This window comes from Hyperolius riggenbachi, chromosome 12 (assembly GCF_040937935.1).
Source record: "Hyperolius riggenbachi isolate aHypRig1 chromosome 12, aHypRig1.pri, whole genome shotgun sequence".
Classification (NCBI taxonomy): Eukaryota; Metazoa; Chordata; class Amphibia; order Anura; family Hyperoliidae; genus Hyperolius; species Hyperolius riggenbachi.
Window position 1 is genome coordinate 208414895 of NC_090657.1, and position 17988 is coordinate 208432882.

The following is a 17988-nucleotide window of genomic DNA, read 5'->3' on the forward strand; positions in this document are numbered from 1 at the left end:
GCCTTTTCCCAACCTACTTGTCACACTAACCTTACATCCACCGCTAATGGTCCCCTAGCTACTCATAAATCAACTCTCCTACTACTCTATGCTCAACACCACCTGTCCCTTCCTGCACATAATCTCCTACCGACTAGAAATCCTGTATCTAAATTATACTCAAGACCCCCTAGAGCCACAATTACCATTAAAGTCTGTGACGTTACCAAGATTACCAGGCGGGGCTTAGAGACATGCTACCGCAGCGGATTCTTGATGTATGGTAGTAATTAATGCTTTTTAGTCAAGAAGACTGGCAATTGGTCAAAGTATAATTATTGCTGTAACTGCGTGACACCTCCCACAACCTCATATCAAAAGGATCAAATAACTTGACCACTCCCAGAGTTCAACTAAACACCTTTGGAGCCAGAGCTTTGTCATGCTGCCCCTACCCTGTGGAATGCCTTGCCAAACTTCATCAAGACAGTTCCAACCCTAGACACGTTTAAATCAAAACTGAAAATCCACCTGTTTGGTATGGCATTTATGATCACATACGTTCCCCCCCCCCCCCCCCCCTGTACGCACTACTATGTACTGATCTGAGACAAGCTTATGCGCTTTGGGAGAAAAGTGCTATACACATGTTTTGTTGGATCATATAGCATGTCTGAGTGTATAGCCACTACAGACGCTGAGCTACATGGATCATTCCATGGCAGGACCCAACGTCCTCCAAACAAGCCTTCTCCCACGAATGAAGTAGCTGTAGAAGAGAGCGCCATCACTTCAGGGTAGGAATCCTCTTTCAGGTCAACCATGTATTCTGTTGCTTGAGTGGCTTCAGCAAGTCTCCAAGAATATCTCGTGAAGCTGTTAGCTGGACTTTCTTACCCAGCTGTTACTTTCATGAAGCAGCGAGGCTGTTGCTGGTATTGAGCAGGGCCCTCGTCATGATGCTGAGACTTCAATCATCAGCTTCCTTTACAAACGCTATGATGGCAACTTCATCGTGCTGAGCTTGTTGGCCAACTGGAATTCTTTTGCTGCCTCCGACCCGATCATCTACACCTCTTGTAGTTGTTGTAGACCTTGTCTCACCATCCAGACACCCAGTTGATTGACACATCAGCCACCCATCATGACAAGGATTCAGCCAAGGGGATCGGGTCTAATCCTCAGGCCCGTGTGTAGCACCGTCTCCTATAGCCACTGTATTCGTTATGATTTATTTCAGCTTGAGGCCCTTCAATGTTCTTCCACCCTAAACTGCAATGATAACAATATGTCAGTAACAAGCAGGATACTGTCATTGCAAACCTTCCTGTTTTGAACCATGCTATATTTTGAACACTTGAGACAATGCTTTGTGGCTGTTTAGAATGAAAAATCTAGCAAGAGTACAGAGGCGCCACAATATGGTTGATGACGCTACTGATCCACCATGTTGGATTAATAATGCCCAGCTGCTATTTATTCTGTTGATGTCCTTACAGCAGGTCACCTCCCGCTCGTCTTTGTCCTCTCCATACAAGACAACAGGCTGCTCAGCAGTGAGCTAAGCCCTGCAGAATATGTCAGCAATATGTAAAGACACAATACAGTAGAGTCCTGGTTATCAGGAACTCCAACCAGCAGTCTCAACCAACCAGCACAAATCATCGGCAGTGGTCACAGTGGTGAAGGCCAACTTCTTAGGCTGTTTGTGAGCTCTGCTGTGCTTAAAGAAAACCTGTAAGGAAAAAAAGTGCCCCTGGGGGGTACTTACCTTAGGAGGGGGAGCCTCTGGATCATAATGAGACTTTCCCCGTCCTTCTGTGCCTTCTTGTTCCAGTGCTGGCTCCTCCCAAACAGCACATGGCAATATTTACTTCTGCGCAGGTGCAGTACCAGCTTCCCCCCGGGCTCTGGCAGAAATGGCGCCTGCACAGTAGAGTGTACCCAATCAGGCTTGGCTATTTCTGGTGGCGCCCAATGGGGAAGCTGGTACTGCACCTGCACAGGAGCGCAGGCGCAAATATTGCCGTGTGCTGCAGCCGCTACTGTGCCTGCATATTGTTTGGGGGTGCCAGCACTGGATTACCTCTACTTAGGAGAAAGGGGGGGAAGACTCTTTAGAATCCAGAGCCTTCCCCCTCCTGAGGTATGGGCACTTTTCTCCTACAAGTACACTTTAAAGAATGGTCCATGACTCCCCCAAGGTTAATATACATTCAATTACTGTATGTTTAACATTGAGTCTTAAGCAACCAGAAAGCACACTGCTCTGGCATCAGCCCGTCAGTGCCGGATAACAGAGACTCTACTGTCATAATAATTATTCCATAGCTGGCTGCAGACAAATCAATGTTATGATTAATAAAAGTCCTGTTATTGAGACATTATAGGCGTATGCTCACAATTCACGAGATTCACACACTTAAAATGCCCCATCGGCCAGGTAAAACTTAACTTTGATTAAAACATTTCAATTCAAATGGGTTATTGCTGAGGTTGCTTATACTGCTGGAACACTGTACTATAGGGAGGCCTGGCAAAGGCATTTTAACCACTTCACCACTGAGGGGTTTTACCCTTTCAGCATTCAAACAATTTTCACCTTTCAGCTCTACTTCTATTCATTCGCCTATAACTTTATCATTACTTATCACAATGAAATGAACTATATATTGTTTTTTCGCCACCATTTAGGCTTTCTTTAGGTGGGACATTATGCCAAGAATTATTTTATTCTAAATGTGTTTTAATGGTAAAATAGGAAAACCTTTGGGAAAAAAAATCATTATTTTTCAGTTTTCGGCCATTATAGTTTTTAAATAATGCATGTACTGTAATTAAAATCCATGTAACTTATTTGTCCATTTGTCCTGGTTATTACACTGTTTAAATTATGTCTCTATCACAATGTTTGGCGACAATATTTTATTTGCAAATTTAGCGTCTATCCCTAATTACAAGCCCGCAGTTTATAAAGTAACAGTGTTATACCCTCTTGATATAATTATTTAAAGAGTAACTATTTGTTTTTTGTTTTTTTTGTTGTTGTTTTTTTTTTATTACAAAAAAATTGGTAACAATTGGGGAGTGTGGGAGTTAATGAGTTAATTTATAATGTAAAAGAATGTATTTTTATATGAAAAATGCTTTTGACTGTAGTTTTACTATTTGGCCACAAGATGGCCACAGTAAGTTTTTGTGAATGCGTTGTGAAAGCGTAGGAAGTATGCTTACAGGAAGTGCAGTGAGGCTGGGAAACTTTTTTTTTTCACAATGATCGCGCAGCTTCTCATAAAAGCAGCCGATCATTGCTGGGGGGCTTAGATCAACGAACGAGAACGTTTTTTCCCTTTCATTGATCTCCGGGCGAGCGAATGGCGTGTGGGAGCACAAGTGAGCAGGAGCGAGGACAGCGGCGGTAGCGGCGGGGGAATGAAGTTAAAAGGGGCGTAGATATACTGTACCTGGGCGGCGTAGTGCTTAAATGTTCTTCCAGGTCTCTTTCCCCCCCCCCCCCCCCCCCACCATTGGTCCTTTTTTAAACGGACCAAAAGTGCACAAGTAATATTTCATGGCGCGGTGGTGACCTAAAGAGACTGGCTGATTTTATATCCAGTCTTCCCTCGGGCCTATACTTGAAATGGCCAAGGGTTAAGGGAACCGCTACTCACCCCCCCCCCCCTCCCCCCAAAATCAGATCGTTGGTTCCACATAGCCACCGACCTGTAGGTAAGACCCTGAGCCAGTGACAGGGGCCATAAATTCAGGAGTCCCCGTTCTGGTGGTGGATACAATCGCATCCTACATACACAATAGGTATATCGATGATGGGACACAAAGAAGTATATACATTTCTACAGTGGTTCTTTCCTGAATTTCCCTTCACTACTTTATTTCATCTGGCAGCTGATCAGTTACCATGTAATGCGTTCATAGCACAATCCGAACATAAGTTTTCATTCAAAGCAGCGAATGTATGAACCGTGTTATTTTTCTCTGCGGTCTGTAGATTGTTTTCAGTGATAGTGAGCACAGTGTGCAGTTCCAGGAAGTTGTCTTATGTCTGATGCTTACATCCTGTGTGTGCCCCAGGGGGGAGGAGGGCTATAGACTGAGGGCTGCAGAGGGCTGAAAGTCTGTCCAGAGCATCAGTGCCGAGAAGGCTGCAGCTGGGACCTTCTATAGCAGTGAGTTCCTTCTCTCCTTTCATGTTTGTGTCTCCTCTGCTTCCTCCCTGCTGCAGCTTCTGCTCTGCTATCCCTTGCCTTTCCTATTGCTCTCTGCTCCCCGCTGCCTTCTTCCTGCAGCAGATGGGTGGCACAGTATTGCGAAAAGGATGAGCACGCGAATCGCTACTCATCACCACAGGTTATTTTTATCAGGCTGTCATTAGGAAGGCTGGATGCCATCTGCGTGATCAGATCTTGTCTAATGAGCGAGCTAGCTGTGCACTCATGGCTGGTGACATCTACAACGTGTGAACCCGGCAAAAATTATACATATCTGTGAACGCATAGAATGATGTTCATAGGAGGGAATGGGCGCTAGTCTACTTTAGGGGGGCCAGCAGGAAACCTCATAGGGAAATTCCACTAACATGATTGGGTAGACAGTAGGCCTGTAAGATAAATCGAACTTAAACCGAAATCGCGATCAGCAAGATCATGATTTTGGAATCGTCAAAGTGGTAATTTCTACAATGACGTCATTTGCGCAGTGGGGGAAGTTTGGAGAAGCGGCTTCAAACTTCCCCCAAGTCCTGTCGCGTGTAGCCCGCAGCATCGGCAGCATTGGACATACCTTCCGCACGAGTCCAACGCTGTCCGTCCTCTATCGGCTCTTGTGCACGGCATACTTCCTGGTTCCTGCATGTCACATGACATACAGGAGGTATGCCGTGCATCTGAGCCTGCAGGAGGAGAAGTGAATAGATGGGCATCGCTGGACTCTTGCTGTAAGGTATGTCCAGCATGGGGGCACGGAGATAGACAGAGCAAGCACAGAGGGGGCAGAGAGGCACAGAGAGAGAGAGAGAGACACAGAGGGGACAAAGAGAGACACAGACAAAGGGAGACACAAAGGGGACAGAGAGATAGACAAAGGGGGCACAGAGGGGGAACAGAGCTTGATTTGAAGGAAATCGTGAATCAAATTGAAATCATGATTTTGAACAGAAATTGCTCAATTCGTTCAAGCCTAGTGGACAGCACCTTCTTGGACTGCTGGGTTTTGGATACGTTGCAGTAAACAATGCCCACGCTATCTGGCCAATCACAACGCTTTGTGCTGTAGAGGGTGCTGTGATTGGAGAACTGCGCCCTATGAGGTTTCCTTCAGGGTCCCATAAAGGAGACTAGTGTGAAATCTGATTGGTTAGTTCTCATTAAGGGTGAATGCATGAAACTGCATTCACACATTTGCAAATTTTACTGACCTGGCTTCCAGCGACCCTCCCGTTTTCCATTATGACCCTAGTAAAGCCTATGATATTTTACCATCTTCTAGCAGACAGTGTAAAGGCCTCTTTCACATGGACAGCTGAGCTTTGCACTTGTTGGGCAGTTCAGCCTCCCATCTGTCAGCCACGAGGCACCTTCTGGCTGCAATATAATGCGCTGAATGTTTGTAATTCCCATGAATTGACATGCAGTACGGCAACCTAGCAGCAAAAATGGATAACTCACGTTGCAAGAGAGCATGGCTGTCCTCCGATGTGACTCCGTGCGGTGATCTCCTCTCCATTGCCCATGCCAAGTGCTGGCAAGCTCCCAGCCAGTGCATGGGAGTAACTGACAGGCAGTGAATACACCACCTTCAGCTGCCTGTGTGATAGAGGCTCAGGTGTGCTGGATCACCTGTGATATACCTTCTGGTGATGTCTGAGTACAGGCTGCTATAGTGTGGGCTAGGGTAGAGTCCAGGAAACAAAAAGTTGGCTAGCTGGCGGCCTCTGGATAGTCCAGAGCGTACCTCACAGGTGGGGCAGTATTCCTGGGGATCCTGGCCAGGAGAACATATCTCACAATGGTGGGGTTGAATAGGACATGGGAAGCTCATGGACTATCCGGAGGCTTTCCTCTAATTAGCTAAAGAGGAACTTTAACCAAGGATTGAAATTCATCCCAATCAGTAGCTGTAGGGGTCTGTATGGCTGATATTGCAGTGAAACCCCTCCCACAGTGTGATGTCATGACCAAGGTCCTGACCGCTGTCAGTGAACCTCGTTGCATTGTGGGAAATGACGGCTTTTTACAACTGCCAAGCAATATCTCTCCCTCTGTGCATGGAACGCTCAGTAACTAGCGCTCCGTACAGATCATCTGGCAGAACTAAAGAGGTCACCACCAGTGATACATTCCAGAATGTAAATCGGAGAGGAGAGATTTTACAATGGGCAGACACTGACTAATCTATTAATGAATATTATTAACACTAATCAATTTTATTCATTGTGTTATATTCACTACAGTTCCTCTTTAACCTCTTAAGGACCGTAGGCTTACCCCCCCACCCCTCCCCTGAGTGACCAGGCTATTTTTTACAAATATCTTTTTACAAATTACACATCTACATTTTAGTAAATCAATGACCCCTTTTCAGCCCACCAACAGAGCTTTCTGTTGGTGGGCTCTGATCGCTGCTGCAGGGCGGACGGACGGACGGATGGACGGACACACACACTTTTTTTTTTTTTTCCCTTATTTTCTATTTTTATAAAGATGAGCATAAATATTTAATGTATCAAAAAAGTGGAAAAATTGGTTCCCAAATCTTCTTCAAAAAGGTTCATCTTTAGACACATCCCTAAAAATGTGCAAAATGGCAAGATCAATTTTTTTTAGAGAGATGACAACGTTGACTTGTTTCGAGTAGACCCTTTTTTAGGCCTTCACAAACCATTGTGTACATCTGCACTATATACACAGCACAAGATGGGAACGACATCTGGACCAAAACTAAACCAGGAATATCCATCTGGAATGTAAAAGGGGAAACAAATGGAACAGCATCTGGACAACAACCAAGCCAGGAGTCGCCACTTCCAATGTAAATAAACACCGCACGCGCACAGGCAGTATGGGGAAAGTTGTCCACCACTTCACCCTGGTCGCTCCTGCCTGTGTGCGGTGTTTATTTTTCATTGGAAGTGGCGACTCCTGCCTTGGTTGCTGTCCAGATGCCGTGATCTGTGATTTTGAGGCACATTTAGGGTTACAAACATAGAATTTAGTTCAGTATTTTTCTTAATGTGAAAAGTAATCTACCTGTCTATTTACAGGGAAGCAGAGGTTCAAACATCTGGGAAGATGTAAAAAAAAATAAACACTGATAGATAAAAAGAAAAAAAAAGTTTGTATTGAGTTAGTATTCACAATGGGCCCAATTCTCAAGACAAGGACCTACGTATAAATGTGTAGGATGGGATTAGAGAAATGGTGGCATGAGACACTAAGCTCATGAGTAGAGTTACATTTTTGTTACGACTGAAGCTCATTGGTTCTCCCAGTTAGTTCAGACATTGTGGTGAGTGAGTGACAGACAGGAGATGCAATGGCTACGTACAGATGTGTGTGTGTGTGTGTGTGTGTAAATGGCTGTGTACAGATTCCACATGGAGCATGTCTGGATGTGTTGTGTCCAGGCCAGTGAGGGAAGCAGGTTTCGCCAGACAGGTGACAGTGACCCCGGGCAGGCAGCATGTACAGGCTTGTCACTGAGATGATGGATTAGCTGTTAGGATGCCTGAGGGTTGGATTCCCACCACAGATAACATGGGTTTCTATGCATCTCATTTGTATATTCTCTTGTCCCTGATCCCAAAGCCTAGTGAGTAATCTCTGCACCAGCTTTCACTCCACCGCAGACAGTCAGCCACTAGACTGTTCCTTTCAATGATTTTACGGCTCCTGCCTTAGGGCCTGTTCAGACTGTCAGCGTTTGTAGAACGCGTATAAATTCAAAGAAACGCAAGTTGAAAAACGCATGCGTTTTTCTTGCGTTCGAATGCGTTTTCTATTGCGTTTTGCACAAACACCTGACCCAGGGGGGAAAAAAGAATTATGGGAACCGCAGAGGAAAACGTACGCTAAAAACGCAATAGTACGCGTTTTTGATACACGTCCATAGACTTTCATTGCGTCCGTTTCTATGCGTGACGCACAGAACTGCATGCAGCAATGCGGATGAGAAACGTATGCGTCTCATACGCATACATGTGAACTAGCCCATTCAAAAGCATTAGGAGCCGTTTCTATGCGTTTTTGGTACCCAGACACGTTCCCTGAAAACAGCTAGGAACGCGCATAGTCTGAACAGGCCCTTAAGGTGGCCCATACACTTATAGGCAGATTCGAGCATCAGATAGATTTCTGTCAAGTAGAATCTGACAGGAATCTAACTGATGTGTGCCACACACCAGGAACAGATTTCTGATAGATTTCAGAATGAAATCTATTGGAAATCGATCTAAATGCATTATTGGACCATTAGATCCAATGCAACTCTATGGGGCATCGATCTGCTGCCAGCAGCAGGCGACCTAGATCTTCCATCCTGTCAGATCAAATCGATAGAAATCGGCCGCAAATCGATCAATAAATTAGAAAGAATCGATTTCTGATCTATCGATGGCTGAAATCGACCAGTGTATGGACCCCTTTACTTAATTGTGGTCTGATACAAATGTACAAGATTAAAGGGGAACTGAAGAGAGAGGTATATGGAGGCTGCCATGTTTATTTCCTTTAAAGCAATACCAGTTGCCTGGCAGTCCTGCTGATCCTCTGCCTCTAATACTATTAGCCATAGCCCCTGAACAAGCATGCAGCAGATCAGGAGTTTCAGGCTTTAACCTGCCTGGCGTTCTATTAAGATCGCCAGGCAGGCTGCGGGAGGGTTTTTTTTTAATAAAAAAAAAACTATTTCATGCAGCCAACTGAAAGTTGGCTGCATGAAAGCCCACTAGAGGGCGCTCCGGAGGCGTTCTTCCGATCGCCTCCGGCGCCCAGAATAAAAAAGGAAGGCCGCAATGAGCGGCCTTCCTTGTTTTGCTTACATCGTCGCCATAGCGACGAGCGGAGTGACGTCATCGACGTCAGCCGACGTCCTGACGTCAGCCGCCTCTGATCCAGCCCTTAGCGCTGGCCGGAACTTTTTGTTCCGGCTACGCTGGGCTCAGGCGGCTGGGGGGACCCTCTTTCGCCGCTGCTCGCGGCGGATCGCCGCAGAGCGGCGGCGATCAGGCAGCACACGCGGCTGGCAAAGTGCCGGCTGCGTGTGCTGCTTTTTATTTCAGCCAAATCGGCCCAGCAGGGCCTGAGCGGCAGGCTCCGGCGGTACTGGACGAGCTGAGCTCGTCCAGACCGCCCAGCAGGTTAAAGTCAGATCTGACAAGACTAGCTGCATGCTTGTTTCTGGTGTTATTCAGATACTACTGCAGAGAAATAGACCAGCAGGGCTGCCAGGCAACTGGTATTGATTAAAAGGAAATAAATATGGCAGCCTCTGTATACCTCTTACTTCAGTTCCCCTTTAATAGAAGAAAGCTAGCTGGGTGTGTGTGAGATAACACACTGATACCAGTTACAGCGTTCAGTGATGTAGCAATGCTGCAGGAAAGAGCTGAAGCCACACGGTGACAGGAAATTACAGAGGTGACTTTCACAAGCTGTAACCCTTCACGCCCTTCCGAGTGCACAGAAGCTGACATACGGGTACCCAACACCAGCTGTGGCACATCTTCAGCTGCTATGCGCAGTTCAGCCCGACATTGCTTAAAGGACACATGAGGTGAAAATCAACTGATGAGATTAACAATTGTATCTATCCTCCTATTTCTAAAAAATGATCTTTTTTAGATATCCCACAATTTTATTTTATATTTAAATTACTTTTTTATTGTCTCAGCTCAATGACACATTCATTGAAGTATGCCAGAGCTAAAATCTACAAACTATTAACCCTTTTTATCTCTTTCCTGCTCTTCTGAGCCATTTTCTTCTAAGAAAGTGTTTTATGGCTGTTATTCCTTATCAATGAGGGTTATAGTAGGATTCCTTGTATGCCTGGCCTGATGTTTAACTCTTTCAGGCAGAGAAACAAAAAAGGAACAAAGCATAGCTATTTGTGTACTATAGATACACATTTACTTCATCATGTCACCTCGTGTATGCTTTAAGTAAAAGTCAGAGGACAAACCAAAACTTTAGCTGAAGTTTGAGCAGGTCACTAATCATTCCATCCTCTCTTCTCCCAACAGATGAGAATTAAATAAACTTGGACCATCCAGGAGCAGCGATTCGGCCAGAGATGTTTCAAGCTAAAATCCCAACCACAACGGCTACAGGGCATGTAAGTATGGCCCGGTAATAAGTCCCCTACCCGTCTGCTGCTGCTGCTGCTGCTGCTGGGTCATGGCTCTCAATCTCTGCAGAAGTGGAAACTCAGAGTTCTGGAAAATGCTGCTCACAATGACCGCACTGTCCAGGCATGGTTTATTGCCTATTAGGGAATGCCCTGCCCTCCTCATAAAGTTTACACATAACAAAAAGTGCAGCTTGTATAACAAATGGATGCACACAGACCTTGGCCTCGTTTGCAGATTAGATAAGATTAAAGGAAACAAAAAGCGGGAGTAGATGAGAAATTTGGGTAAAACATAATTACTGTATTTGCTTGTGATCCATGTCTTCTTTTGCAGCCCATAAACAATAACAGAGGCACTGTCCTGCTGTTACTGAAGTCTAGCTATTCAGACACACTGGATCTTTAGGGTGAGCAGCTGGCAGGCAGAAGAGTTACATGCTGAATGGCTTACTCGGCCTCTAATGCTGGACATACACGGGTTGATCCGGCAGCCGATTAGCCGCCGGATCGACCCCCGCCGCGTCCCCGCTCGTCCGCTTGGATCGATTCCCGCTCGTCCCCGCCGGCGCTTCTCATCACCCACTCGATTCGCCGACTATTGTCTGCCTGCGGGGATCGAGTGCGGAATCGATCCCTGCGGTGATCAGACACGTCGGATATTATCAATCGAGCCATCAAGCTCGATTGATAATCCTCCCCTCGACGCCGTGTATGCCCAGGATAAGGCCTGGAACTCACTAGGAGTGCTTCTCTGAGCGCTTTGTGATTTGAAAAGCTCTTGCTAATGTAATACTATGGGGTGTGATCCCACTTGAGTGATGTGATTTTATAAAAATCCCCCATAGCAATGCATTAGCAAGAACTTTTTCAAATCACAAGTGCTTAGAAAAGGCTGCTAGTGGGTTTGAGCCCTAAGGGCCCGTTCTTACTACAGCGGTTAGCAGGTGATTCCCCCTTATCGCCGAAGTGCTAGCGTGTTCTTTTTCTTTTAAACTGAATTACAGTGATCTCACTGCCGCGATTCTCGCCGATCATGGGCATTCCGCGATTAACGGCAATCGCAAAACATGTTCCCTGCATCATTTTGCTGCGATTCTCGAGCCATCACGGTACAGTGCTTACACAAGCGCTGACCACGATCATTGGGAATCGCGGAAGTATACAATCATTTTACTGTGCTAATCGTGGTAAAATCACCTGCGCAAAATGGTAGCTCCGTTTGGTGCTTTTAAGTGTGAATGGGCCTTAAACCCTCCTCTGCCAGCACAAGAATCCTTTAAGCACACCTGACCCGAGGCAAAACCAGGTAAAGTAAGCACAGAGGTATGTTCATGCTGGGTTCGCATACCTCTGTGCATTGTGCCTTTCTTAGCTCGTTTCCCCGTGTGATATTTCTGTGGTATGGTATGATCACATAGAGTGCGGCGGGTTCCGTTGGAATAACGCACCTGCTGTGCCTTTACCAGACAACGTATGTTTACAGTGGCAGTGAGGCATACTTGCATTGTATTGTATGGTTGCACGTCGCATGTAACGTACGGTGCAACGCCTTGTCACTATTGCGATAATATTGCAATGCAACATGCACAGTGTGGAAGGACCCTTATACTGGCCCAGTGCACACCAAAAGCCTCTACCAGATCCGCAAACCGCTACAGGTTTTTGGAGCAGATTTCAGAGCGATTCTAGGCATGTTTAGAGAGGTTTTCTAAACATGCCTAGCGTTTTTTGGAGCATTTTTGTGTAGCAGATTACAAATATTGTTACAGTAAAGCCGTTACTGAACAGCTTCTGTAACAAAAACGCCTGGAAAACCGCTCTGATCTGGCGATTTTCAGAGCGATTTTCCACTTTCCTATACTTTAACATTGAGGCAGAAACGCCTCCAGAAATCTAAAAAAATGCTGCAGCCCCCGAGTTTGCTTTTGTGGAAAAAAAACAAACCGCTCTGGTGTGCACCATCCCATTCACTTTCATTAGCTAAGCGGTTTTCCCCCTGCAAGCGTTTTAAAAAATGCTCCAGAACCGCTCTGGTGTGCACCAGCCAACTCTCAGCAGAAGTAGGAGGTGGATGAGGTCACGTGATCTGTGCTTACAGAGAAGACTGGATGCTTTACCCACCAAGCTCCGTTCTGACTATTTCATATCTGAGTAGTGAGGATATTGAGAGAGCCAGTAAGGTACATGTATTGCTTAAAGGGACTCTGAGGACCTCTCATGGGTATGCCTTTAAGACTCCGACCAGTACTGCAAAGTACTTAAAGATGCATACCTTTCTGTAGCCTGTGCTCTCCTCTTTCATTTGGTGCCTGAATCGCCGTTCTACACCAAACAGTTTTCGTTCGATTTCAATTTAAAAATCGCAGCTGCCATCTTTGCTATGTTAGAAGTTCTGGGTCACCCCTGTCTTCTCTGTTAGAGAAGTGCATCACTAATGGAGCAGGAAAAGGAAGTGACACGCATGGCCATTGCAAGAGGCTCCTCCAGAGGGGTCATAGCACGACTTTGTTGGAAGTCGTCTGGCTTAAAGGCATGCCCATGAGATGTGCTTGGAGTCCCTTTAACACAGAGTAAGGACACCAAGAGCCAAATATAGTGTAGTATGTACTAGTAGTTGAAATGAAGTATGATCGAGTAATAAGCTATACTCACAAAGCAGGGTTACCTCAAAGGCAACCACTGTATAGGCAGGTGGGGGCGATTAGACCCGACCCCACTCAGGATTAAGAAGACGCTCTCCGTAGATGAGGAAAAAAGGGGGTAACACTCCTCTACCAGGGGTGGAGTTAATATAGCGTAGTATGAATACAGATGCGCCAAAAGGATAAAAGTATCTAAAAAGTTTAAAACCTGAGGAGGCAGTGGTGGACTTACCAACTCTAAGCAGACACAAAAATTGCCAATGTGTTTATCAAATACAAGAAGTTTATTTACATACTCCAGGGGAAAATACAACGCGTTTCGCAGGTTTGATCCTGCTTCATTAGACAATAACAGAGCAATAGCATATGTGGTCAGGTGCCTGGCACAGAGGTGTCTGGCTCTTCTACTGACCACATATGCTATTGCTCCGTTGTTATTGCCTGATGAAGTGGGATCAAACCTGCGAAACGCGTTGCATTGTCCCCCGGAGTATGTAAATAAACTTGTTGTATTTGACAAACTGGCAATTTTTGTGTCTGCTTGGAGGAGGGAAGTCCACCACTGCCTCCTCATGTTTTAAACTTTTTAGATACTTTTATCCTTTTGGCGCCTCTGTATCCATACTACGCTATGTATTGCTTAACGTACAAAATGAACTGGTGATAAATCCATACAGAGAATGAGTTCTCATAAACACAGCAGCATTGCAAGACATGGCTCAGAGAATGTGTGGGCAGAGCAGTGATGTTGGGTCAGAACAGGCAAGGGTTGGTTTCATCCATTAGCACGTATGGGGTAAGCGGTGTATTTGAAGGGGTTTACAATCCCTAATACACTTCCATAGTGTTGTTGTTATTAGGGATTTGCAGCATATGCCGTTGTGGCTGTGTGGTTTGATTGTTGACCTGAATACTATCTGCACTCTGGCTTATTTATAAATCAGTGTTGATCCGCAGGGATGGTCAGTGAGATGAAATATGAACAGGGAAGGCTCTGAATACTGTAGAGCCTTCCCATTCCTCAGTGCCTCCCGTCGCTTCTGTGCAGTGCTCTGTCAAACCTCGACCTCCTAGGCCAAATAGCACTTTGGTAGTTTTCTGGGAGCCTTCGGAAGGACATGGTCCAGACGGTTGTCCTTCTGGAAGGTTCTCCTCTCTCCACAGAGGATCTCTGGAGCTCTGACAGATTGTCAATCGGGTGTTTGGTTACCTCCCTAACCAACCTTCTGAAGAAGAGTACATCTGTATTGCACATGCGTGAGCCCGGGCTCGCTCATGCGCAGTATGGATGGACTTGTCTTCAGAAGTACTTGGGGGCACTAGAAGACTAACTAAACACTAGAAGATGAGTATGTTTAACTGGGCACAGTGCAGGAATGATGGTCAGCCCAGAGGAATAGGAAGACTCTATAGCAGGCTCTCTCAACCAGGGTTCCCTGGAACCCAAGAATTCCTTGGTTACTCTGCAGGGGTTCCTTGACATTTTTCCCCATCGTTTGGGGGGCGGGGGATTATGATAGAGAGCACACTATAGTAGGGGGTACTGTGAGAAGAAGCACTGAATTGGGGGTCAGAATAATAATGAGCACAGAAGACATAATGAAGGGCACGCTAATAGGGGGTAGTGACAGGAAACCCTAAATTTGGGCGCATGAGGCAGGTGGACAAAAAGGGCGCTGCCATTCACTCCCATAATAAATATCGTTTAATGGGCGCCAAACAGGAAAAAAGGGCGCCGGAGAAAAATAACGTTTTACAAGCGGCGCCCGGAGACTTTTAATGTTTTATAACTGCTTCTCATGATTACACATTATTTAACCCATTCAGGTTCCGTCGTTTTCACGTGAGAAATGTTCACCTCCCATTCATTAGCCTATAACTTTATCACTACTTATCACAATGCACTGATCTATATCTTGTTTTTTCCGCCACCAATTAGGCTTTCTTTGGGGGGTACATTTTGCTAAGAGCCACTTTACTGTAAATGCATTTTAACAGGAAGAATAAGAAAAAACGGAAAAAATTCATTATTTCTCAGTTTTCAGCCATTATAGTTTTAAAATAATACATGCCTCCATAATTAAAACTCACGTATTGTAGTTGCCCATATGTCCCGGTTATTACACTGTTAAAATTATGTCCCTATCACAATGTATGGCGACAATATTTTATTTGGAAATAAAGGTGCATTTTTTCCGTTTTGCATCTATCACTATTTACAAGTTTTTAAAATAAAAAAAATATAGAATTATTTCATCTTTACATTGATATTTAAAAAGTTTAGACCCTTATTTATTTGGGTAGTTTTGAGAGGGTGGGAGGTAAACAATAGATTTATAATGTAAATGTGTGTTAATTTTAATTTTTTTTTTTTACAGGTGTAATATTACTTTTTGGCCACAAGATGGCGGCCATGAGTTTGTTTACATGACGTCACTCTAAGCGTAACATACGCTTACAGTGACGCATCGGGAAGGGAACGGCCAGAAAAGGCGCAGCTTCCGAGAGAAGCTGTCGCTTTTTCAGCAGGGGGGGGGGGGGGGGGGAATCAATGATCGGGCACCATAGTCCGATACATTGTTTCCCTGACTACCGAATCCGCGGCCGGGAGTGCGCGTGCACGCGCGCGATCGGCCGCGGGAGCGTGCGGTAGCGCGCATGGTTCCTGGACGTAGAAACTACGTCCAGGAATCAAAATAGGTTAATGATTTATTTTTTAAACATTATTTTTAAACGAAAAACAGCACAATATTTTTTAAAACGTTATTAATGCTTATCACAGAGGGGTCTTAGGTTTAGGCACAACCAGGGGGGTCTTAGGTTTAGGCACCACCAGGGGGATCTAGGGGTTAGGGGTAGGTACAGGGAGGGTTCTGTGTGAGAGTAGGGTTAGGTATAGTTTTAGTAAAATTCTTATTAATCTTTTATAAAACGTTATTATACATTTCACTTTTTAAACAGGGAAGATTAACGTTTTTACAAATGCCGATTTCATACACATTATTGATTTATAATCTTATAAAAAATTATTTTTAAACGAAATATAGCTCTTTTTTTTTAACGTTATTCATGCTTATCGTTTAAAACCCTGCGCCCTTTTTTTCCGACGCCCATTTTTAACGTACGCATAGTGACAAACAGCCACACCAACTTTTAAAGACCATGCTTCCTGCAAAATAAATTCAGGGGTTCATTGAGATGAGATCATTGAGATTGAGTACAAAAATTACTTGCAGGGGTTCCTTAAGATCCAAAAAGTATTTTCAGGATTCGGGTAAAAATGTTGTGAAAGGCTGCTCTATAGTGTCAAGAATTTCTTTAAACAGAGGCGCCAAAATAGGATAAACGCGTCTAAAAACCGTTTAAAAGGGGGAGGCGGTGGACTTAAAGGGTGTAACGATTGGGGAATTATTTCCGTGGTCAGCGCACAAGATGCGCGCTGACACTGCGGAAATTTTCCACAAGCGTATAAAATAACAGAACCCAGCTTTGGGCGCAATGCACCTGTAGAGGGAAATTCCCACCGGCAGATGGAGCTGTGGAGTGCAGAGGAATAACCCTCTGCACTACCACAGATGCCAGATGGGAATTGTACGAGGCGAAACAATACAGGGCAAGATGGCCTTTAGAGAGAGAGAGAGAGAGAGAGAGAGAGTGAACACAGGGACAGAATGTATGCGTGTCCAACAATCTAGTCGCCACCCGGCGACTGTGAACACACAACAGCGAAGACCAAGTGGGAACGCAATCGCACGAATGGCGATTGCTATAAGCGACACAAGACTGAGTAAGACAGAGCAAAGGAACAGAATAAAGACAGAACTGATAAACTGTAATCCAACACATAGGTGCAGACAGGACTAACTACACGCGGTCACCACACGTTAAGCACAATAGCGACAAAGCGCATGTGTGCGGCACGGTCGCCACACGAGAAGCGCAATAGCGACAAAGCGTACCAACCCTGACTAACCACAGAAACACGAAAACAAAAGAGAACGCGAACGCTTGCTAAACTGTTACCTCAGCGAGACTACAGCAAGCGTTCGTTCCAGACAGACAGACTGATGGAGCAGCCAGTAGCAACCGCTGCTCTGGCCACACTCCTAAGGCAGAATACAGAAGGAACCACCACCTCTACCGCTAGGGCGAATGCGATCCAAACAGACAGACAGATGGAGCAACCAGTAGCAACCGCTGCTCTGGCTACACTCCTAAGGCAGAATACAGAAGAAACCACCGCCTCTACCGCTAGGGCGAACGCGATCCAAACAGACAGAACGATTTCCTGTCGATCGCCGCTGGTGACAAGACAATCGCAACAGATAGACAGTACAAAGCAATACAGGTAACAAACAACCTGACTATGCTAACAGGAATGCTGGGGCATTCCCAAGGAACTACTCTAAGATAGCAATATTAGCAAACCGTAATCAAAGGGCTGAGACTCCAGGTAAGTTAGCAGGAATAAACCATCATGACCAGCAGGGAATTCTGGGAGGAAATGGTATTTATACTGCAAGCCATCAAAGGAAGCAGCTAAGCAATTTGCATGACAAGTGGATGCAAATTCCTCTCCAGAACAGCAGCTCTGCAACTTGCAGAGTGAAGACAGGTCTCTTTTCCAGGGACCTGCAGCACTCAGACCTGAAACATGGTCAAAAAGCTGTCTGCCTGTGCAGACAGCAGAGCAGATCATTACAAAGGGACTCCGAGCAGTGCAGTAACTATGGAAAGATGCATACCATTTTTGAAGCTCTTTCTCCTCTTTCCAATGATATATAAACCGCCACCCTAAGCCTTTTAGTTTTTGTTATTTTTGCGATTGAAATCGCGGCCGCCATCTTGGATTCTTTATTCAGCATTGTATTATGCAGGATGACACTTTCCCCAGTGTCGGCAGCTCCATTCAGTGCAATGCAATGAAATACAAGGAACCCAGGGGGATATAATTACAAACATCATGCCGGTAGGTGTGAGGATATAATTAATTAGTTGTGAG

The 17988-nt window shown here is 45.3% G+C and overlaps 1 protein-coding gene across 3 annotated transcripts in view; it reads left to right on the plus strand.

The window, feature by feature from the left end:
• The window catches only part of LIMD2 (LIM domain containing 2), a 60961-nt gene that overhangs the window by 23296 nt on the left and 19677 nt on the right, over nt 1-17988 (plus strand). For 2 of the 3 annotated variants that reach the window (XM_068264343.1, XM_068264345.1), the window contains exon 2: nt 10238-10329. In XM_068264343.1, coding sequence (XP_068120444.1) covers nt 10288-10329 — 42 coding nt within the window. In that variant the 5' untranslated portion in view covers nt 10238-10287. Of the gene's footprint in view, nt 1-4070; nt 4167-10237; nt 10330-17988 lie in introns of those variants that run through there. The other variant, XM_068264344.1, reaches the window with a different exon arrangement.